Source organism: Aythya ferina (assembly GCF_964211825.1).
Source record: "Aythya ferina genome assembly, chromosome: 4".
In the NCBI taxonomy this organism is placed as follows: domain Eukaryota; kingdom Metazoa; phylum Chordata; class Aves; order Anseriformes; family Anatidae; genus Aythya; species Aythya ferina.
Window position 1 is genome coordinate 31,286,967 of NC_140300.1, and position 22,328 is coordinate 31,309,294.

General features: G+C 43.0%; 1 protein-coding gene across 1 annotated transcript in view; it reads left to right on the plus strand.

Moving 5' to 3' along the window:
- Positions 1-757: 757 nt before the first annotated feature.
- Positions 758-22,328, plus strand: part of LOC311435581 (uncharacterized protein) — a 64,621-nt gene continuing 43,050 nt past the window's right edge. Inside the window, exons 1-12 of the mRNA XM_084516752.1 lie at positions 758-786; positions 2,117-2,248; positions 3,037-3,166; positions 3,827-3,910; positions 5,110-5,205; positions 10,716-10,787; positions 11,491-11,615; positions 13,552-13,833; positions 14,401-14,456; positions 15,558-15,666; positions 15,849-16,002; positions 17,095-17,202. Of these exons, the coding sequence (XP_084372878.1) occupies positions 3,136-3,166; positions 3,827-3,910; positions 5,110-5,205; positions 10,716-10,787; positions 11,491-11,615; positions 13,552-13,833; positions 14,401-14,409 (699 nt within the window). The 5' untranslated portion in view covers positions 758-786; positions 2,117-2,248; positions 3,037-3,135 and the 3' untranslated portion in view covers positions 14,410-14,456; positions 15,558-15,666; positions 15,849-16,002; positions 17,095-17,202. The remainder of the gene's footprint in view (positions 787-2,116; positions 2,249-3,036; positions 3,167-3,826; positions 3,911-5,109; positions 5,206-10,715; positions 10,788-11,490; positions 11,616-13,551; positions 13,834-14,400; positions 14,457-15,557; positions 15,667-15,848; positions 16,003-17,094; positions 17,203-22,328) is intronic.

Below are 22,328 nucleotides of genomic sequence, written 5' to 3' on the forward strand. Positions count from 1 at the left end.
AAGTATTCTCAGGTGAAGCCCAAACAGACTTGGCAGACCTGAGCCATGGGGATGATGAATATGAAAGTTTACTTTGTAATTTGAATCTATGAATATATAAAATTCACTAGTTAAGAGGCTACTTTTTGCCTAGCATTACTTATGGCACTTTCAGAGAGCCAAAAAGCATGAGTGTTTCTCAATGAGCTCTTTTTTCTGTTGTGTTCGTTTGATGCCTTCATAATTCAGGACAGGGTGACTTATTACTCTTCATACCATCTGTGGAGTTCAGACGTACATCTGAGGGTCTCTAGGGTCTTTGACCAATTTTTATGTTATAGGCATGTGAATGCTTCTGGTCTTTGATCAGAAGATTGTTTTATGTGAGGCACGTGTGTTAATAAGTGTTACCTTGCAGGGAGAAAGGTAAGACTGCTACCCAGAATGAGCTCCGTATATCAAGAAAATGATATAATCTTTATTAAATCTGATTACTTGTTGGTCATGGACAGTGGTAGCTTTAGTTCTTAAAAGAAGTGAAGACTTAACAAGGTTGGTCTTCCGTGTATCTGAAGAACACAATGGTATTTGTTAATGATGTTGCTGATTTACAAATTGTTGGATTAACACTTGTCTCTTTCCCTTTTCCTAGAGGGATGATCTGACTTGTCTTCCAAGCAAGAGAAAATCCCAGTTGCTGCTGCCTGTGCTGATTTACTGCTTAATTTTTCATAGGTCACTGAAACCTTGACATGTGCCTCTGGAGACTTAGCCAGTACTGTGTGTAGCTACTGTCAGTGTCAAAAGGTGACGTAAGTTGGCAGACATTAGCCTGTTTAAATTTTATACAGAATGAAATGTCTGATTTTGCAGCCTTGTGACAATGGATTTGCAAAATTGGCAGAGCTTTTGTGTTTAAATACCAACGGAGGCTACAGTCAAGGCATGCAGCAGCAAAGCTTAAGTCCTGAAAAACCTGGTTCTTAACCCAAAGAAGGAAATGTGACAAGTTGCGTTTTTTTTTTTTTTTTTTTTTTAGGGCAGGATTCTCCTTTTGAGTACTTATTTCTGTCTTTGTCATACTATATTTAAAAGTTCTTCCAGAAAAGGTTTTTCTCAAGCTCCATTTTTTCAGTCAATCCTGAGCAAACCTTTCCTATTACACCCATGCAGCTGGGTGCCAGCTCCTGAGCACAGTACAAAGCTGACTACACAAGGGGAAACCCTCCTGAAGGGTCTGGAGGCGGAGGAAGGTTCCCCAGCTCAGTGCCTGGCTGTGGCTCTTGTGGTTTAGGTGGGCCTGGTAATGCCTGGGCAGAGCTGAGTGTGGTAAGGTGTTGATCACACCTGCCCCTCTTCAGAGGGCTCATTGGAGAGCCAAACACAGCTGCTCCTAAGCTGGTGCCTGAACAGCCTGCATATGAAGTCTTTATCTTCAGTGGCAGGTTATCTGAGACATTTACAGAAATGTTCTTTGCGTGCACTCGTGTTGAGGGCAAGGACCCCACTGCTGGGAGTGTTTTTGATCACAGGGGAGAGGTGACAGTTGTGTTATTTTGCTTTAGCCTGGGTTAGTTTTGCCTTGGTGGCTGCTGCTTCTATTTTTATTGCCCATTATTCTCTAGTTTGCTCCCAGCTGTACCTGCTGCAGGCCCTGTGCTCTCCCTAAGGTGGTTATGGTGCACCTGCACATGTGGATTTGATAAGGAGCTATTGCAGTGATAAAAAGTGTTGATAGGTCAAAGCGGCAGTGGTAAAATTAATTGTTCAGAGACTTGGAGTCTCAAGGCACCCATAAAAGCAGTGTAATGCACTGTATGGAGTACCACCTGTGTGTAGCAGCTGTCTCAACAACTTTGCTGACACAGGGAAAAAAAAAAGTGATGCTCAAGAGATTTTATTTGGGCTAAAGACATGTTCTCTGGAGGCTTTGTTTTTCACTTAATTGAAAACATCTACAGTACTGCTGCCAAATAAGTGATTAAGGGCCAGCCTTGCTGAGAGGGCCCCTTGCCTTGAAACCATGAAGCCTTGCTGATCATTCGTCAACTTCTTAGACCTTAGTATCAGGTTCTGCTTATTAAATAGTAGTGAACAGGAGGATTGCTGAGGTGACCGCTTTTGGGGCCTCATCTAGGGAATTGTCACTGGATTTTTCTTCAGAAATCTTCTTGGAACAAGAAGACACCTTGCCTCTTCCAAAGGCAGTGTAGCTGCTGGAAGACACCTCCTTGTGCTGGTGGAGAATTACCTTCATCATAGGCCTCGTGTGAGTAGATTTACTGAAAGCTTTACATGAGCAGAGTGATGGGGTACTGGCCTGAAGGAAGCAGGGATGTGGTTTTATGCATGTGAGAACTATTCTACCGTGATTAGCAGTATGTGTTTTGTGATACTGGGTCTTGATCTAGAAGCCCTATACTAATGGGTATGATGTGTGCTTAAGTTATGGTTCAGTGTAAATTATCTTGTATAATGACATCATTTTATATCATAAATTAACTCAAAACATGCTGTGGATAGTAAGAGGCATTGTATCTAATTTGTATCATAATCACTTGAGCAAGTTTTCCCATTTTGATTTTTGTTTCTAAGTGAAGAATTGCCAGCCTGTCCCAAGAGTTAAGCTCTTTTGGGCAGAACTTGTGCCTAGTGACTGCGCAGAGCTAGGAGCTGGGGGTGCCCATGTCAGACCATGGGGCATGTGTGAGTTTGGGGTAGAGGGATTCTTGAGGTCCTTCAACAGGCCTCACTCAGCAGGTTTTGAATTGGTCTGACATAGGCTTTCGTGCTTCTGCATGTTGCTATTGTGTACAACGTGTCAGATGTAAGTCTGCTGTAGTTAGAGGAATTGGTCTCTGGCCTGTTGGTTCTAGCTCCAGATGATTGCATAACCTTGGGCCAAGCTGGTCGTGACTGGGTGTTGAACTCTGTTCTTCCCATTGGGCTATTCAGTACAACCAAAGTGTAGTTCTTAAACCCGCATGCAAAAGAACTTTTTAGAGCTGTTGGATTTACTTTGGAAATGTCTGACCCTCAATCTTTCCTTTCTGGTAGCTTCCATTTACGCTGGTACGTGCTCAGCCTACATTAATCATCTGTGCTTGGGCCTGGAGGACTAAAAGGGGAGAAATCAGAGATACGTGGTGCTGTGGCATGAGGCTTGTGAACCTTGCACAGGAACAAGGTCAGTTTCTAGGATGGTTCCAGCACAAAGCAGTTCAAGCTTCCCTTGCTTCCTCTGACACACGAAATCATACTTGTGTACCCCTTAAAGCTCACATAATATATATGTCCTTAGAGTGAACTTAGCATATTTATTAGGGCCTGGGGGAGATTTGAGGCCCTCATTTTAGCTGATATCTCCTTCACAAGTTTGATCAATGCAAGATTTTCCTTCTCAGTTTTCCAGCTCTCAAAGTGCATGCAGTAACTCAGCTTTTCCGTAAGTCTATTGTGTTTCCCAAAGGGGTATTAAACCTGAACCAAAGCACCTTATGTAGGATTATAAATGAGGGTCAGATGCAAGGATATTCCTGAAGTCCTCTAAATTAAGAATCATTGCAACAGGTATACTTAAACAACAGATTTACAATGAGCTTCCAGTGAAACAAAGATGTTGTGTACAGCTGCGGGACATCTGCAGTCCACCTTCTCCTCTCTGAAGTCTATGGAAAGTGGCCTTTGCCTTTCCCTCTCTACAGCAGAGCCTGCACAGAATTATGTGCAAGCTGTCATTCAATGTCTTTAAAAAAAAAAAAAAAAAAAAAGAAAGAAAAAACACTTCAAGGATGGTAGGAAGCTACTCTAAGACAAATTAGTAATTAGCATCATTTCCCTTTCTCAGCCTGGACCATGCTGTTCCCTTCTGTGGTGTCTCACCCTTGTGAAGTGCTGATGTGGCTGCCTGTGCTCTGTGCACCAAGGCTCGGTAACTTGGGGACCTTTTCCTATTTCCTAGTGCCATGCTGCTGCTGCTGGCCGACTCTGTGGCTTGGGATGAGCTGTAAAGCAATAAGCTTTGTGTTTCATCTTCCTCTGAGATCAGCTATGGCTGCAGAAGATGCACTGAGTTAGGAAATCACTTTTTTTCCCTCATCATAACCTAGCTGGGTTTTGGGACTCAACCTGTGAGGGCACTTGGGAGCAGTGGATCCCAGGCGTTTCCTTCTGTTCTGTGATTAGGGAAATGAGGGAGCCAAGAGCAACAGCGACATCTCTTTGCTCATGTGCAGGCCCCTGCAAAGCAAGTATATTTTGGAGCAGATTATAAGCATCCTGTCCAAACACCAAGATACATTGAGGAAATTGAAGCAAAAGGCAAATGTTACAAACAGGTAAAGTGAGCAAGGATAAGTTCAGAGAAGGGAAGACCAGATTTGCAGTGGATAGGATGTCCAGCATTTAAGTTTTTAAGCAGTGAAGACAGCAAACCACGACAGTGTTGTGGGTTTGTTAGAAGGGGTTATATGAGCCAGTGAAAGCAAGGTACTAAGGCTTCCTCATTTGTTTTCTGTCATCTGATCATTGTACATGAGAAAGGGCACATTCCAGTGACTTGGAAAAAGTCATTTGCTTAAGCCATGTCACTTGAGTTTCAACTAGTTGATGTTTTTACTCCACTGGTGAAGCAGAGCGAGAGCTGCTTTGGGCCCATGTGACAAGTGATGGTGCGAGCAGCTTTCACCTGTACTCATCAGGTGTGCCTTTCTGTATCTCTGGCAAGACTGTCTTGTTTTCTCCTGTTATCTGTTTGATACTGCTGTGAGGGAGAAGGTGTGCAGAGGTACGCAACTGAAAATTGCCACTTCCTTACTCAAATATTGACAGACAGAGGTGCTTTTCCTGTCCCCAGTGGTCCTGGGCTGGCAGAAGGACTTAGAAAGACTCCAAAGAGAGGCTTCAGCTCTTAGCAATTGCCATGTAGCCCCTGGTTTGCTTATGTAGCTGTGCTGACTGGTTTTATCTCTACATTTGTTGCTTATTTGTGATGTTTAATAAGAATTTTTAATCTGCTTGGATGAGTCAATGTTCTTGTGCTGTAAGAGTGTAAGAAGTAAAAACCTGTGTGGAGGAGTTTAAATGCCAATATGCCTTGTAAGAGAAGAGTCACGTTTATTTTCTACTCAGTTCTGCTTGTAGAGCAATTCACCTGCGCTACTGTCTTGGTTAAGAAAGCTCTCCTGGAGAAGAGTGCAGACCAACCGTGTAGTCTGTCCAGTCCAGGTAAACTATGAAAATTTTGATTTGAAAATCCCACAAGGGGAGGTTGAATGAGCTGGTTTGTTTGCTTGAAGAACAGATGTGTGTTGTTGTGTCTTAGTATTGCAGAACTGGGCTGGAGAGGGCACTGCTGTTCAAGGTATTCCTCTGACATGATAAATATTTGATCCCAAGGATTATTTCAGTGGCACTGTTCTTTATTTTAAATCTCCATCTAACTTGCATCGTGTCCGTTGTTGTTATAAAACTATGAATACTGTATGCATCCATTCAGCATATCCACAGATACACAGTGCCACATTATTGATAGTGTTTTTGTGTTAATTACACCCACCCAATATGTGAATTGCATTGTATATAAGTGCCATTATCCAAGCACACTCTCAAACTGTTTACACAAGGTGGCAACCTTATGTAAATACAGAAGTAGGTAATTTTTGATCCATTTCTTAAAATCCTCTCCTCTGGGTGCCAGTGAGAGGTGGCAAGATTACTCTGTTATGTTATACCAAAATATAATTGAGAATGCTAGCAGCCTGCTGAGAAAGACCTGCCAGGAGAGCTGAGAGGCAGTTGGTTTTCTTGAGGCTTAAGTGGGTAATTTCCTAGTTAGAGTAGGAATGAACTGCTATGTTCCTCAAGATGAAACTTTGATTAGCTTATTCGGGATCAAAATACGTGTCGTTCTGTATCATTCTCCTTTACAAGTAAAAGAAAATTGTTTGGCTAAAGCTTTCACTGAGCCAGCAATTAGCTTTCTGTCAAATCTAGACCTTCACATAGAACACTTGCATGAGCAGATAATGTTTAATGAAATTAGTAGAGATGATAACTTTTGGCCTAACTGAAAAATGATAGGGAGAGTAAAGAGCACTTTGGCTATGGAAATACTGCTCACTTGCTGGATTAGAGTAGATGGTTAAGGCCAGTGAACATCATGTTGCAGAGGACAATGAAGAAAGAAAAAAAAAAAAGCAGAAACCATAGTATCAGAACAGTTGTCTTTGTTCCCGTGACTGCATGAAGCCTTGTCCCCAGCAGCTGCCTTGAGAAGGAAGCAGTAGAGCTGTAGCTGTTCCTTGGAGGGCTCTGAATGCTTGCTTGGAGAATGCTCCAGAAAAAGGCTGGTTTCAGGTGAAGTCTTCGTTCAACTTTCTCAATTTGGTTTCATAAAGGGCTGTTTTGGTGAGGAGGTCTTGTGATTTTTTTTTTTTAAACTTTAACTTTGAGTTGCTCAGTGTTGCTGTTGAAACACCCCTTAGGGGAGCTATGGTGCATCTTTGTTCCCGTCATCACTCAAATACTCATTGAGCATCGTGTCATGCAGTTCCCATTGGCATTTCACATACTGTTGGCCAAGTATTCATTTTGTGAGGAAAATGTCAGCAGCCCAGTTTTGTATAGTTCTCATCGTGGATTCCTCGCATTCATCCCCTATATCTGAAATTCTGACAGATTTGTTTTGTGCAGTCGAATGCTAGAGTAGTGCTCAGCACCTCGGTGTGCCATGACTCGATCACAGGTGGCATGTTTTTCACAGTTTCTCCCCATTTGTACCAGTACAAAGCTATGGACCATTTCCTTTAGTCTGATAACATTGATAGCTACAGCTAGTTCCCAGATAAAACAGGCCTTTGTTTATAAAACCAGTGTTACCTGGTTGAGAAATGAATATACCACTGTATATCAGTATAACTGGAATGCTTACATGCTTTCCTGGACCACTGTAATAAAAATAGAGGGCTAATGTCATTAACTTTTTCAAATGTAAAATTTACACTTTTAATTTCATTTCATGATACTATAGCACAGTAGCACTTCTTTTTGAAGTTAACCATTTTTGAAGGCTGTCAACGTTTCTAGATAAAATCCTGCTGATTTCTCAAGCAAGAGTGAAAGAAAGAAGGAAGAAGGATTTTGTTTTTAAAACCAAAAACACCACAAAGTGAGCCCTGGCCAAATAAGGAATTTGGAGCCAGTAACATATGGGCACAAGGAACTGCAATGTAATTGTCACTAAGAAGTGAAGGGAATGTAACTGTGCATACAATAGGAATTGGATTTGGATCTCCCTCGTCACATTAATTGGCATAGAGGTTGCACTGGAGATAGCAATTGCTAATTAAAGTGCAAACAGTACCAGCTATGTGTTTTAGAAAGGGCTGGGGGCTGGGGGTGTGTGACAAATTGAATAATGTATAATGAAGTTGGTCTGAAAGGCATGCTTTATATCTGAGCTCTCCAGTGTTTGCGGAGCATTTTGAGTTCCATCTGTTCAGTTGTAAGTATATACGATGGGAATCACTCTCAGCTGGTACTTTTTCCTAGCCTGGATGAGGAAAAATCATCCTAAAAATGATCAAAGTGAAGTGATAAATTTTTAGGCAAAAAAAATCTTGAAAGCTATTTGAAAATTTGTTCTCCAAAAAGTATAAATGGCTTCCATAAGGGCCATGTAATGCAAGTCATTTTAGATAATGAATGACACCAGAATTTTACAGCTGAGAAGGCTGAGTTAGAGTACCCACACCATTTAGTTTTGATGGTATCAAGACGAGATTTTAGAACACCCAGGATTTTCTAGATATCTAGATATTTCTAGATAAGTAGAAAATCCTGCTGAAGTGCATGTGTAGCATCTTAGGCTGTTCAATACCTTTAAAAATGTGAACCCTAGTTTAAAAAAAAAAAAAGCTGAGTTGATAAATTATGCATAGTAAATCAAATTTGGATTTTTTTTTTCTGTGAATATAGATTCTGATGGAAGAGCTTAATTTGTATCTTCACATTGTGAAGGAGATAGCTGGCACGTTAACCAAATCTTGCTAGTGTGGTAATCTCATGAGTTCTCAGTAAAAAGAATACAAAAAACCCCAGCGGTATGTGGCTAGAGCTCAGACCCTCTCTTAAGACCTTAGGAAGCCTCAAGGTTAGGAGGTGGCTGAATAGATTTTGGCCTTGTTTCTCCACTGTCCCTGTAAGGTCCAATGTTTTTATTTTGTATTTGAGGAAATTTCTGTGCAGTGTTACTGATTAGAATGTTTTGAAGACTTTTTCACTAGTCCTCAGGCCAGAACACATAAGCACAACTGAGGAAGTTGTATCAAAATGTTTTTAATTTCACATGCAAAGCAAGATACTTTCATTAAACTGATGCAGCATACGCAAAGTACCCTGAGCTTTTTTGAACATAGAATAGAGACACCTGCCTCCTCAAAGCATGTGCCTTTGCATGTGACTTGTACCACAGCATTGCTTCAAATGTATTTAATAATCCTAACGAGACTGAAGTAACTATTGATAATGAGGCACATGGGGAAATTAATGACTTAGAGAACACCCTGACAACACAGTAGCATTTGCAGCATGGCAAAGAAAGGATTTAAGAATGAATAGGAACAGATCCTATGCCAGAATGAATAAGGATAGTTATAACAAATGTACCCAGGGACAAAAATTCAGTTTAACTTATGATAACAGGAGGCAGCTATACAAAGACAAAGCCTCTGAAGCAGAGGGGTTCATAGATGTTAATATAATTGAGAACCTTAACTCCTCAAGACAAAGGAAGAAGGAAAGGAGAATGGACAAGAAAAGAGCTTTGAGGAATTGGATATCCAACAAGCTGATTGTATTTTTAGATATTTTGAGGATAAGCAAGTAGCCTAAATCATTAGCAAGGGCCATCTCCTGTGGATTCAGAGCTGCCCTCCTACAGGATTTACTGGTGGTGTAATCTCTAAATCATGACCAGAACAGTCAGTGGCTAAACTAAAGAATCAGTCAAGCGTTCATCTTAGTATTTTGAGCACAAGTGTGTTGGGGGAAATAATCTGTGCAACAACTGTGGGATAGAGGAAACCAAATTGCTAAAAATATTTTTTTTTATAAAATATCACCCGAGTTTCAGAAGATGGGATGCACCAATAGGAGTTCATACATATAGGTTACAAACATCTACTCAGATACTTCTTGTTCAGGGTGCTCTTCCAAAAGCCTCTCTAAATATTGAAGGCGGGGAGACATGTGAAGGAGATCTTGAAGCACGTTTGATTTCATTACTGGCATTTAAAATACAAAATTTGGCAAACTCAAAATGAGAAGTTGAAAGTGGTAGTCCTTCTTTCTATTTTAAAAGGAGTGCAAGAAGTTTTAGAGGAGAGGCTGACAGGAAAACCCAGAGATGGAAGACGTGAAGTTTTGTTACGAGTGAAGTAAAATTGCTGCACAGAAGGGGATTCTGTACACAGGACAGGGTGTCATAATAATGCACAGTATTCAGGCAGATTTAGCAACCAGCTGTAACTTGTGTCTGAATGCAAATCTTCAAGCACATCAGAAATATTCTCTGTCCATTTATGGATTCTAGTGCTGAAGGCAAGTTATTTAAAAGGAAAATCTGTTCTAGAGCAGAAAACAAAGTAAAAGAACCCAGAGAGTCCTGTTTTCTAAGAATCTGACGGATAAAAAAATATATTTGGGTGGGGTTATTCACTTTTTTTTTTTTTTTTTTTTTTCCAAAATGAATGTCTGTAAAACTTACCAATTAACCAAAATAACTTTGGAGAAAGGGATGGCTGATTTAAGGTAGCTGTGTGTGTGGTGTTGTCCAGTGACATACACCTCACCGTGCTTTAGTAAAGTCTGCACAAGTAGAACTGCTTATTGACTTAGACGAAAGCAGAGAAAACAACTTAGTATCAAAGTCTGTACAGTTTCTTGAGTCAGACAGCCCTGAAGAAGTTGCAATTGAAGGGCATGTTTAAGACTTGCTGTGAATGTAGATGGACAGTCAGGAGGAGAGCTGGTGAACAGTCAGTTACTCGCACAGCAGCAAGTGTGAGGTTTCAGCACTGCTGTCCAGAAGGGACCAAGTCCTTGGTAGTTTCTCTGGGGTAGTTTCCCTAGTAAAAAAAAAACTGCAGGTGTTCAACACCCTAAATCGCACAGGTATGACGAATGGAAATGGTTATCCTGTTCTTGGCAGCAAATCACCTAGCCAAAACATAACTGTTTGTCCTTAGAAAGTGTAAGCCTGTTTTCATGGTTTACGTGGAAGCACATACACATCCCTTTGACAAGGCAGGATTTTTACTTTTTTTGTTTAGGAAAATGGATTTGAGGCTACTCCATACATGTTTGGCTTTATAAATAAAGCAGTAACAGATCCAATTTTCCATGCACCAAAATGATTGCACACGCATAAGTGAGAAGTTTTTTTTTTTTTGAGAGAAGAGACCGTCCAGTTTGTACTAGTGCAGGGAATAACTGTGACCTGCCCTCAGGCTGGGTCTAGGTATGGTGTTTTTGTTCGCATAAGGCACTAACGTGCACTCTCTGGAAGCCTTAGAGGGGTAGCAAGGACACCAGTGCTGTGTCTTCAGATTTATTTGTGTTTCCTTTCTTACACTTCAGTACTCAGGTAAAACATTTACTCTAGTGAGGAACTGAAATCCTATTTCCTGTCTTTGTGTAAAATTTGCACCTTAGAGATGTTTATTTTCCTCTTACAGTGGACATCTTCCCTTGTCTGTTCCAAATCATAGTGCAACCACCTGGTTGGCTGCCTGGGACCCCCGAGGCTGGTAAGGAGGGAAGAATTGTATTAACAGGCGATGCTTGACACTGCATTCGTTGTAAGGACAGCTCCCTGCTTATCTGTGTTCTGGGTCTGGCTGGGTTGGAATTAATTTTCTTTGTAGCAGCTGCTATAGTGGTATGTTTTAGGTTTGTGACCAAACCCAGTGCTGGTAATGCAATGATGGTAAAGAAAAACTTGTGGTTTTTCACAGCATCAAGGCTGGTTTTTCCTCTCTCTGCCCACCTTGATAACACACTGGGGTGTATGCAAGAGGTTGGGAAGGGGCACAGCAAGGTAGATATCCCAAAGGAACCAAAGAGGTATTCCACACTGTATCAAGTCAAGCAATAAAAAGGGAAGAGGGAGGGCTTAGGGAGGTTGGCATCTTTTTGCCTGGAAACTGGCTCAACAAATCTAACTGTGTGAGCTGGTAAGCAATTACCTCTGCATCACTTGTTTTGTTGTGTTTTATTTCTACTCTACTACTTCTTCACTTTTTACTTATTTTTTTATCTCAACCAATAAGTTTTTATTGATTTTTTTTTTTTTTTTTACTCTTCCTTTCCTCTTTCTCTGTCCCACCAGGCACACAGGGGAAGTGAGCCACTGTCTCTGTGGTGCTTAGCTGTCTATTTGTGTGAATGCACAACACTCAGCACAGCGAATGGTTTTATGTTTTATCTAAGGTATGTTTTCCTTGCTTGCAGCTTCCTGGATCTCACATGGTGTCATGTCCAAGTTGCATGATGTCCCAAGGGCACTGCCATCTGCCACACATCAGTCATTACAGGCCAACGTCACCAACCCAGTCTCCACAGACAGTATTAAAAAGGTCTCTTTGCCAGGTCCTAGAGCATTTTTCTTTCTGAATGTTTACATATGAGCATGAGTCACAAATTATCAGTGTAAGGACAGTGTATTTGTTTGCATCAGAACTGTGGGATTAGTAAAGTCCATGCTTGTGGTTTTTAGAGATGTTCATCATTAATTTACACAGCGGTCTCCTGTTGTGGTTTGGTCAGGATTTGCGTCAGCACAGGAAAACATTTTCTGCTCCCAGGAACCATTTCCAGTTCTGGCATATAAATTGTAGGACTGTAGTCACTTCTGGAATACTACTACTAACTGAGTATTCTAGGAATAAAGCCCTTTCATAACAGTAGGAATTTTTTCTTCCATATGGGAAGAAATAGAAATCTGAACCTAAATGCCTTCAGAGCTGGTAGAGAAGGCTGTGAAGGAATCTTGCTGTATTGCTTTCAAATTAAATATTGTATTAAGCAACTGTTGCCTCCTAGGATTCTTCTTATGACCAGATGGAAACATTAACTGACAGCATTATACACTGTTTTGACACTACACTTGGTGTCTGCAGAACTGAGATCTGGGCAGACAGTAGTTCTCCCTTTTGTTTAAGGACCAATGTCTGTGGCATGAAGTGTCTTACCCACTTTTCTCTGTGGAGATGCAAAGTGAAGCAGGTGTAGGGAGCGAGGAGTAGTCAAGAATTTTGTGGGAAACACTCATATGGGGCTCTTAAAGAAGAGAAAAATAGCTTTCTCACTAGTTCATGATGATCCTCACCATGGTTTTGATTGTTTCTTTATCTTTGTCATGTTTTTACTCTGGCTCTTATTCCAGCTACTTGAAAAAGACTTATTTATCTGCTAGGCTTTCGTTGTTTGTGGAAGGGTGTATTTCTCCCTAGCTGCTGAAGCTGACTACATAAAAATAAGTCAGAATAATTCAGAAACTCACCACGCACAATCCTGGCTCTTTATCCTGAGGTCTGTGTGAAGATGCACTGCCATGTCAGAATGGGTGGATGGTAGCACAGCACGTGGTGGAGGAAAAAAAAAAAAAAGCAAGAATAGGGAATGCATCAGTCAAGGCAGCCCAGGAGTTGGAAGCACTTATCACTGCTGCTTCCACCCTGCTCTGGTGTTTGAAGACCAAGAACCTGAGTGCAGGTGTTAGTCCCTAACCACGGTACTGTTTGTAGGATGCCCTCCCATTCTGACGCTCCTGGAGTAAAGCACTCCTTTCCTTTGTTGGCTTTGCAGAGAGATTTCCCTTTCTCTTTTCCTCTGAAACTAATGAATTAAATTTCATAAGATTTTACTTCCTTTAGGTTTATAGAGCTGTCAATTTACATTTTAGTAACAAAAATTACCACAGCTATTTTGATTTTCAAGAGTAGTGGTATAAATGTAATATAGCATCTAAATACTTTCCCTTACGCACTCCTTGACTGGAAGTCAGGTTTACTGTTGAACAGAGAGATAATGCAGTTAAAAATGCATACAAGTTTTTGTGTTTGTGTGTGTGTGTGTTTTTTTCCATGTAGCACAAAGAGTAAGACTGGACATAACTGTGTCATGAAGCAGCTTGCACCAAACAGTTTGGTCAGAGCATTGAACTCGCCATGCCATAGTGCATAGTGTGCTCTTCCAGATTTGTGTTTAAAGGTATTTCGGTGGGATTCCCATAATAATATCTCATTTTGTAGTATCAATATGCTCTCTGTTGCTATCTTTGCTCTTCTTATTATTTTTCCCCAATTTCTCTCCCTTGTCAATGTTACTGCTCCCCAGATAGGCAAAAGAACGATAGATGCCTTTAACTAACTGATCTTGACTTTTTTTTTTTTTTTCCTTTTGGTCTCTTCCTTTGTGCCAAGCTCTCCCACTTTGATGTATTAAACAGGATTCTGACTTTTAGGATGCATCTGTGCCATACTTACTAAGTAGTCCTTATTTTCCTTGCAGGTTGGAAAGGAAGCCTCTGGTGTTGCAGCCAGTGGCATAAGCCCTCTCCTGGGCTGGATGCACTCAGATCCTAGCATGATGTGTGGTGGGAGCAGCAGCCTGGCCAGGTCTTGCCATTCTGTGGACTGCAGCAAGAAACAGATAAGGAAAAGAAATCATCACTTTAAGCAACTAGCCCAAGCAATTACCTTGCAAGGTGTTCCCGCTTTGTGCAAGTCTGGTCCTGCTGCAGCTCCACACAGCTCTGCAGACCTCCTCCCACAGGCTGGAAGATTAAAAAAGGTGTTCTGCTGAGCTGAGTGCTGTTCAGAGGGTGCTCTGCAGAGGAGGGGGTAAAGCGGCAAGGGCTGCAAACGAGCTCCTAGCGGCTGCCCCCGGCCCTTCACAGCGCCTGGCCGCGGGGCGTCAGGAGAGGCGGGAGGGCCTGAGGGAAAGCGCGGGCTGGCGCTTTGAGTTTGGGGGCGGGAAAGGCTGAGGCAGCTCTCAGTGGTACAAAATGATGTTTTGGGAGGGAAATCTGAGGTAATCTGGAGGGGGCAAAATGAATGTTTTTGGAAGAAAAATTAGAGCTAGCCTGGAGTGGACAACATAGGCAATGGGGGGTGGGGGGCAATATGAGGTAACTTAGATGGAAAAACAGGACTCTTTTTCCTGGAAAATCTGAAATAACTTTAGAGGATGTAAAATTATAAAATACATCCTGGGGAGAAATGGAGCAATGCGGGAAGGGGGAAATCTGAGGTAACAGAGGGAAAATTACATGAGGAAACTTACAGGGGACAAAATGAGCTTTTCCTGAAGGAAAACCTCAGTTAACAAATAGAGACAAATTGAGTATTTTTTTGACAGAAACGTTGATGTAACTTTAGAGGATATAAAGTGACGCTTCTGGGGAACAAACTGAGGTAACTTACACAGGAAAACCGAGTATTTTTTGAGGGAAAATTTATAGTAATTTAGAGGGGGAAAATTATTTGGGGGGGTTGTTGAATTACGTGTAGAAGATAAATGAACATTTTAGGGAAAATCTGTGGAAACTCAGAAGGGACTAAGTGAGCTTTATTGGAGAAAAAAAGATGAGGTAACAGAGGAGAAAAAATGAATATTTTTTTTAAGGGAAAGGCTGATATAACTTTAGAGTATAAAAACAGTTGCCTTGGGGAAAAAAGTAGGTAACTCAGAGGGGATAAAATGAGCATTTTAGGGGGAAAAGCTGTGGTAATATAAGAAGATATAAAATGATATTTTGAGAGAAAGTTGTGCAGTTTGGGAGGGAGGGAAATCTAAGTTAAGAAAAGGAACAAAATGAAGGTCCCAAAAAATTTGAGGTAATCCTAAGGGGACAAAATAATCATCTTCTATGGGGAAAATCTGTGGTAACTTCTAGGTGACAAAAAGCATTTTTGGAGGGAAAACCTGAAGTAACTAGATGATACAAAGTGCATTTTAGTGGTTGGAAATTTGGGACATTAGGTGGGACAAAAATGAGCACTTTTAGAGGGGAAATAGGAGGTAACATAGAAGGGATAAAATGAGCATTTTTTGGGGAAAGCTGCAGTGACATTGATGTAAAATTACTTTTTTGGGTAGAAAAGCTGAGGTACCCTTAGAGGATACTAAATGGTACTGTCGGTGAAGAACTTGAGGTAACTTATATAGGAAAACTAAGCATTTTCTGAGGGAAAATCTATAATAATTTAGAGGGAGGAGTGATTGGAAAGGGGGATGGAGTTAATTGCAGAGGGTAATTGGACATATTTTGGGGAAAACCTGCAGAAACTCGGAAGTGACACAGTGAGCTTTTTTGGAGGAAAAAGCTGAGGTAACTGAGGAAAAGAGGAAAAAAAAAAAGCATTTTTTTCAGAGAAATTCTGACATAACTTTAGAGTATACATGTACAAACTGACATTTGGGGCAATGGTAATGGAGTGCTATTTTCATGCATAAAAGCCATTTTCATGGGGACCGATTCCATTTAACACTGGACCTCTGCTGTTTTCTTTCAGTGACAGCTCTGAAGGGCAACTTCAGCCTCGACTCAGCCATGTTGTCTCTGGAGGAAGGCTGCAGAAGGATCACCAGCACTTCCCACTGAGCACGGGCCGGAGTTTTCTTGTGAGTGAGAGGCAGCAGGGCAGAAAGCAGAGGACGGGAGAATAGAGAAGCGTCCTTGCTGGGGCTGCAAGGAGGAAACTAGCCTGGCTGAGTGAGGGGTGCGCCGAGTTTTAGGCCTCGCAGGGTGCCACAGCGAGGAGCCAATGCTTCTGGTGGCTCACGGTGTCCTCCTTCCCTTGCAGCAGCAGCCGAGCTGGCAGAGAAGGAAGAAAGAGTTGTGGTGTGGAGCTGTGAGGCAGAAGAGGAGCAGGGTAATGATGAGGAGCACAGGGACCCTCCTGTCACCAGGCCTGGGTGTATAGAAGATGACAGCTGACACCTGCGATGCCCAGTCTGGTTTGTGCTGGGTAACCTCCCTGGAAGCAGGGATGGGTCTTGGCTTCTCTGGCCTTTGTGGCCTTTTCTCCTGTTGCTCCTCCTGGTTGCCAGCAGAGCTTGGCCACCCTGTAAGGACCATAAAAGGCCATGTCTCCCTGCACCAGACGAGCCCCCTGTAAGCAGGGGAGGGCTGTTTCCCTGCCACACTCCTGTGGCCTCAGCAGCTTTCTGCCACATGGCAGCCTGGCCAGCATGACTCATTGTCATCAGGGTGTGTCACAGCCTTTGCACTTTGCCATCTGGGAAGCCTCTGGCACGTTTTGGTCTGTGGTCTTCGTGCAGCCCCATGCGACGAGTATGAGGCTCTCCTATCCTTCTAGCAGAGAGAGAGGGGTTGCTGCCTGGGCACTGGCTGCACTCAGCTCCCTTTCTCCACTGGAACACAAGCTTTGGCCCTGGCCCTGGCCCCATCCCTGTCCTTGCCCAGGTTGCTGTGATTGAGTGAGCAAGTTCACTTGTACTTTAGGCCCCTGTTACAATTGCTGCAGCCTTGAGGGATGCTGCAGACCTCAACATCCCAAAACAAGAGGCTTCACAGGTGGCCAAGGCCAAAGGAACAGGGCTGCCCTGTGAGACAGAGCCCAGCAGCGCCCCACCTTCCTGGGCACTTGCATGCAGCAGCTGGGGCCCTTGTACAAGCAGCGGAGCAGGCTGCGCGCCTGCTGCCTCACATGCCCAGGGGCTTGGTGGCTGTGGCATGGGGGAGCCTTGAGGCGGCCACCTGCTTGGCTGCTGAGCTGAGCTGAGCCCTGAAGAAGCAGCAGATGGTGTGGGGGGGGTCTTTGCCTGAGGGCACCTGACTTGCCGGCATACTTGCCATGCACTGTGGGACGGTGTCCAGGCCACGTGGGATTTTAAGTGCCTTTGATCCTCATTTGAGCAGGCAGTGTCAAGTGTTGATGTTTATTGATCATAATGGGCCTAAGCAATCCTCTGCATAAGCTTTGCCTCATGGAAGTGTAATAGAGTTATGGTTGCCCTGTGTTTACTAATTTCATGTGCCAAATATTATAATGAATCACAGTGTAACTATTTACCTCTTCCTTTCAGGCCTTAGAAACAAAGTATATCCTAGGAGCATGTAAAGATGGATTCCAATGATGTCTGCCTTGCAAGAAGACTCCAAAGACAACCATCAAAGTATCCAAAACCCAGTTGGTATGTTTTATGCATTGTGTTGCTCTTGGTTTTTCTGTCGGTGAAAGTCAAATGTCTTTTTCTTTAGAGACTACCAAAGTTGTTATAATGTTCAGTACATTGCATAACTTCTGTCTAGCATAATATGTTTGCAAGAACTTTGCTTTCAGGGACACCTTTTAGCTTTGCCTGTTGCAAACTTTGCTAATAATGTATTGCAAACCTGACTTAGTTACATTTCTAGCATGGCAGGGGGAAAAAAAAAAAAGGGACTTTGAGGAAAAGGAAAGGTGTTTACAGCAGGTGTTGAGCTTGCCACTTGTGTTGCAAACTGTTTCAAAGGGACATCCATTTCAAAATTTGTGGTAGCTTCTAAAGTAGTGACTTGTGCAGTTGGTGAGGAATGAACAGCTATAAAAAGACATAAAGTATTTATCAGCAGACAAGGTTTTACTTGCATTATTTAATATTCTTGAATAATGTCTTAAAATAGTGTAGAACATCCTAGGCCTCTGATAATCCCCTCAGGGTTGTTGTCAGGCATGACATTAAATGTGTGGAGCATGGAGTTTGATTGACTGGCTCGGAACACAGCGGGTGGTGTTCCTCCTGCACCTGAGCTGGGGACAGGAGTGAAACCTCCAGAGTACCTTCTTGTGTACTCATTGCATTCTAGCCAGGAGCATGCCCGTGTAAAACTGGCTCAAATATTAAATGAACAAATTCCCTTTGCAGTGGAAGAGTTTGGGTTTGTTAGTGAAGCAGCAATTGATTTGAAAATACAGGAACACGTGGAATGTTTAGGCCGTAAAGTAGGTAGTGGGGCTGGGGATAGGTCTAAGCTTGTTGTTCCCTTTGCAAAACGTGCACGTACAATGGTATAGCTGACTTAAACAAGCATAAAAACACTTGAAATCACCCTTAGTCTCCAAAGATTATTTGCTTTTCTTGAACAAATATGGAAAGGTCTTGTTAAGGTGTCTTAAGGACCTTTGCAGGTTCGTTCTTCCTTTTTGTGTTTCCTTTTATGTTTCAAAAGATTGAGTGACAACTCAGAACAGAGTTTCAGTGATGCCTTGGATTATTTGTCATCTTCGGCCCTTTGAGTATCGAGAATTGTTCTTGCCTTGACTGATTTGACCTCAGGTCAGGATGGCTGAATTTGAAGGAATTTGATGCTTAGTGATGTGGTTCACTGCAGGGTTGGAGAGTCATTGTTTTTTTCCATGTTGTCAGCTTTGTGTCAATTTTGAGAACATATCTAGCCATCATGAAGTCAAAGTGAAAGGGGTCAGTGCAGCATTTCGTGGAACAGCTTTTTCAACTGTTTTACTTGGCCTTCAGTAATCTGCAGAGGGATTTGTGGCAAGAGTTGTGGATTTACTAATCCAGCAGGTTGGCTGTTCTCCCTTGAGAGGACTTGTCCTTGCTTATTGTAGCCTCATGGGATGGCCTTACTTGCTTGAATTGAGGTTCTGCAAATCCCAGCCAGAGAGAAACCCTCCTGCCAGCCGAAGGAAAGAACTGACAAGGACTTTTGTGGATGGAGCCCACTGGCCAATACCGCCAGGTGTAGTGCCTTGTTTGTGGCTGGTGGTGCTTCTGGCAGGCCCCTCTGGTCTGCTTGGGATGGAGGAGGCACTGGAAGCACATCTCTCCCTGTCATTAGGCCCACAGGAGCCTTCCTGTCACCGTACCAGGATCTGAGGAGCATGTCGCTTACGTCCTGATGCAGAATAAGCAATGCAGTAAGCCTTTGGTTTGATTGTCACCTGATGACAGTGGTGACACAGAAATGAGTTGTTTGTCCCACATAACCCCTGTGCCTGGTTATTAAGGGAGGCACTGATAGAGGGTTGTGTTTCAGACATAGAACTGAAAATACTTGACATTCTCTGAAATGTCTGCGTATGAAAGGGAGTAAGGGGACAGAGTAGCTGTTGTAATACCCTTGGCATCAGCTGAGGTGACAAAAGAACAAGTCCTTCCTCCTGAGTGCATAGGATTATACTGACCCCCTTGTCACCCGGCCAGAATTAAGAAAGATTTTTAAAAGGACAGTCTGATCTCTAATACAACAGGCTTATCAAATTGGTAAAGGATGGTCTTGCTCTCTTTCCTCATTTTTATTTATATAGATAAATCTTTGCATGTTTGAGTTCCCTGCTAGTGTTCCAGCTCAGCAGAAGCCCTTCAGTGGAGGTATAAATCCAGTCCGAAAGCAGGAGGGCAACTAACCTATAGAAGAGTGTCTGAAAATGTTGGGGTTTCCATTTTTTTATGGGTAGCGAAAGAAGATTGTTAAGCCTAGTATTCCGTTTTAGAAACTTTGTGCCATGGGTGCTTCTGACTGGGAGAAAAACTTTGAATGCTTCTATTAAGTGTTTGGTTCCCCATTTGTCAGAGGAAGACAGGACGATTGCCCCTGTTTTTGGTTTGCAAGTATGGAACAGTGTTCTGAAGTCTCAGATGTGAAATGGTCTCCCTTGAAGATGCAGTGTGGGTCCATGGTCTGCTTGCAAATTAAAGTGCTTGACTTTGATCAACTGTTGTTGTCTCCATCCCAGTGCTATGTTAGTGCATCTCATCAGTTGCTGTGCTAGGTGGTGTAAAGCCTGTTGGACTAATTGGGGCTTCCAAGCCCTCTACAGGTAGGAACTAGGTGTTGTATCAGGAAGTATTAGAATGTTAAGGGAAACGCTTAAAGGGTTTTTAGTGTGTTAAAGCAGTTTGATTCTGCTGCCACTTGTGTGGATGCTGACAGAAACAAAGGAGAATATTAGTTGTGCAGGCTGTTTATTGTCTAGACTGCTACACTTGCTCTCTCTAAGCTAGTATGTGCAAAGCAGGGTTTTATTTTTTGACTCGATTGTACAAGAGACTTGCATTGGGTGAGTGGCCAGTTCAGCTGTCTTCTGCAAACAGGATGTGTTAGTGCTAATGTTCTGCTCCTTCCTTGCCACTGACTGCATCTGACTCCACTTGTGGGTTGACCTGTGTGGTAACTGCACAATACTTGCTGTACAGTGAGCAAATAAAGTGTCCTTGAGAGAAGTGGATTAGATGCTTTAGAACTGCTTGAAAATGCAAGATGTTGTGAGATTGCTGATAGAGCCAGGAGCCATAATGGCTGTAATAACATTTGCTTGACTTTTAGGGCTACTTGAGGTGCTTAAACTGTACCACGTGCTACTTCAGCTGCTGCCAAGCTGTCAAGCCAGTTTTTCCTGGAGCAGAGAAATTGAATTCCTCTCATTTTTTTTATTTCTTTTTTTTTTTTTTTTCAGACTTTTCAGTGAGGATTAGGGTTTTGATACATGACCTAAATGTGTAAGTGGCATTAGGAACTTCCTGTGCCTGTGCTTGCAGTAAGCCTGGCAGCTTTGAGAACAGTGGTGCACAGAGACATTTTTTTCTTGGGCTGTCTGTGCCCTCACTTGTAGCAGAGCAGAAAAATAAGCCTAGCACAGCAACTGTCAAGGCTTGGACTTGAGATACTCAATGCTGATGTGGAGACAGTTATATTTCACTGATAAATTTCCATAAGCTTCAGGCAAGATTGTTTTTTGTACAACTGCACAGTGCATGAAACTGAACATGCAGTGCATCCTACGCTGACAAACTGAGGTGTGGAGCCTTAGCCCCAAGCCCTAGTCACTGCCTCAGGGGGGGCACAGAGGCTCCAGGCAAGTTTCTTTCTTGCTGACAAAAAGATGATCTATGGAGGATGTTACTCATTGGTAGTCAGGGCTGGAAATGGGTTTGCTTTTTTCTTTTGCCGTTTGACTTTGAAGTAGTCGAGTATTCCTGAGTGTAAATAGAAAAGGATCCTGTCAGGGAGTGTTTTGTGCGTTGGTACAGGAAGGAGGTGTATGCGCCGTGCACAGGACAAATCCTGTACCACAGGCAACTTGAGGTAATTTGCCAGTGCTCGTCTGTTTGCCAGCAGTCCTGCAGCGTTGTCCCTCTTACCACCCCTCTGCGGGGCCCCTTTCCTTTTCTATGATAATAGTGACATTCAGCGGGGAAAGGGGAGAAGCAAACATTGAAAAGCCCAGGCACTGTGCTGGTGCCTTACTTGATTTGTTTATTTTGGTAAGCTACTACGCAGTGAACCTGCGCAGCCTTGTTGAAATGACAGAGCAGGAATATGCTGGTGGATGGCCTGGATAACGAGCCCAGAAAAGAGTGGCCCTGGCTTGGCAGCGAGGAGGAATTTTTCTGCTGAGCTCCTCTCTTGCTGAAGGATATTTGCCTGGCACGGTGACAAGGAAGACCCTTTCCTCCCTGCTCATATATGGCAAAGTTTCTTGCTGAGCTCCTAGGCTGCGTGTTGCCAGATAAGGGTGCTTCTTCTGCATGTGAGGTAGGTGACTGTGCAGCGATGCTGTCTGACTAGTGATTTTTAAATGTCTCCGGGGTGTTGCAGGTACCTTCTGGCAGCTTGCGCGCCTCTTCTCCACTGAGCAATAGCCAGGGCTGGGGCAGGGGTTCAGGAAACTGGGATGTTTTGTGTTCTGTGTAATAGTAACCCCCCAGGGGTTTACTGTTCCACATGTTGGTGGACAAAGAGCTGGAGCTTAATTGTGTGCTGCTGCTCACTGCTCACCTGAAAAGTGCTTGGCTTAGGAAATGAACAGCCATCGGTTCTCCCACCCCCAAATATATGCACGTAAACTGACACGTCTCGACTACTAGGCGACAAACAAACTCCCTTGGTGTGTACAGCAAGACACAGCACGCACCTTAAGTTCCCTGTCTGAATTTTGGGGCGAAGATAGGGCTGCAGGCATTTCTAGTGTTCTGGAAAGAATATGGTTTAGAAAATGAAGTTCCTCAACTTTAGGATGAGAGGAGTGCCTCTGTAATGTTCCTTCTAGGTGAACTCTCAGTGCTTTGGAGAAGTCTGGTCTAAAGACTCAGGAGAGGATTTTACCCCCCATGCAGTGTATTTAATGGGAGGGTTATTAGCCTAGTTTTAGGGGCTCCAGTCCAAACCTGGATAGCAACTTACTGCAGCAATATCCCTTTGTGTGTGGGCAGCAGGAGCAGAGGAAGAGCTTGCCTTTTAGCATGCATTTGGGGATTTGGCTGGTATTTCAAACGAGGTACTGCTGAACTCAATTTTGTCTGGAGAAACAGCACAA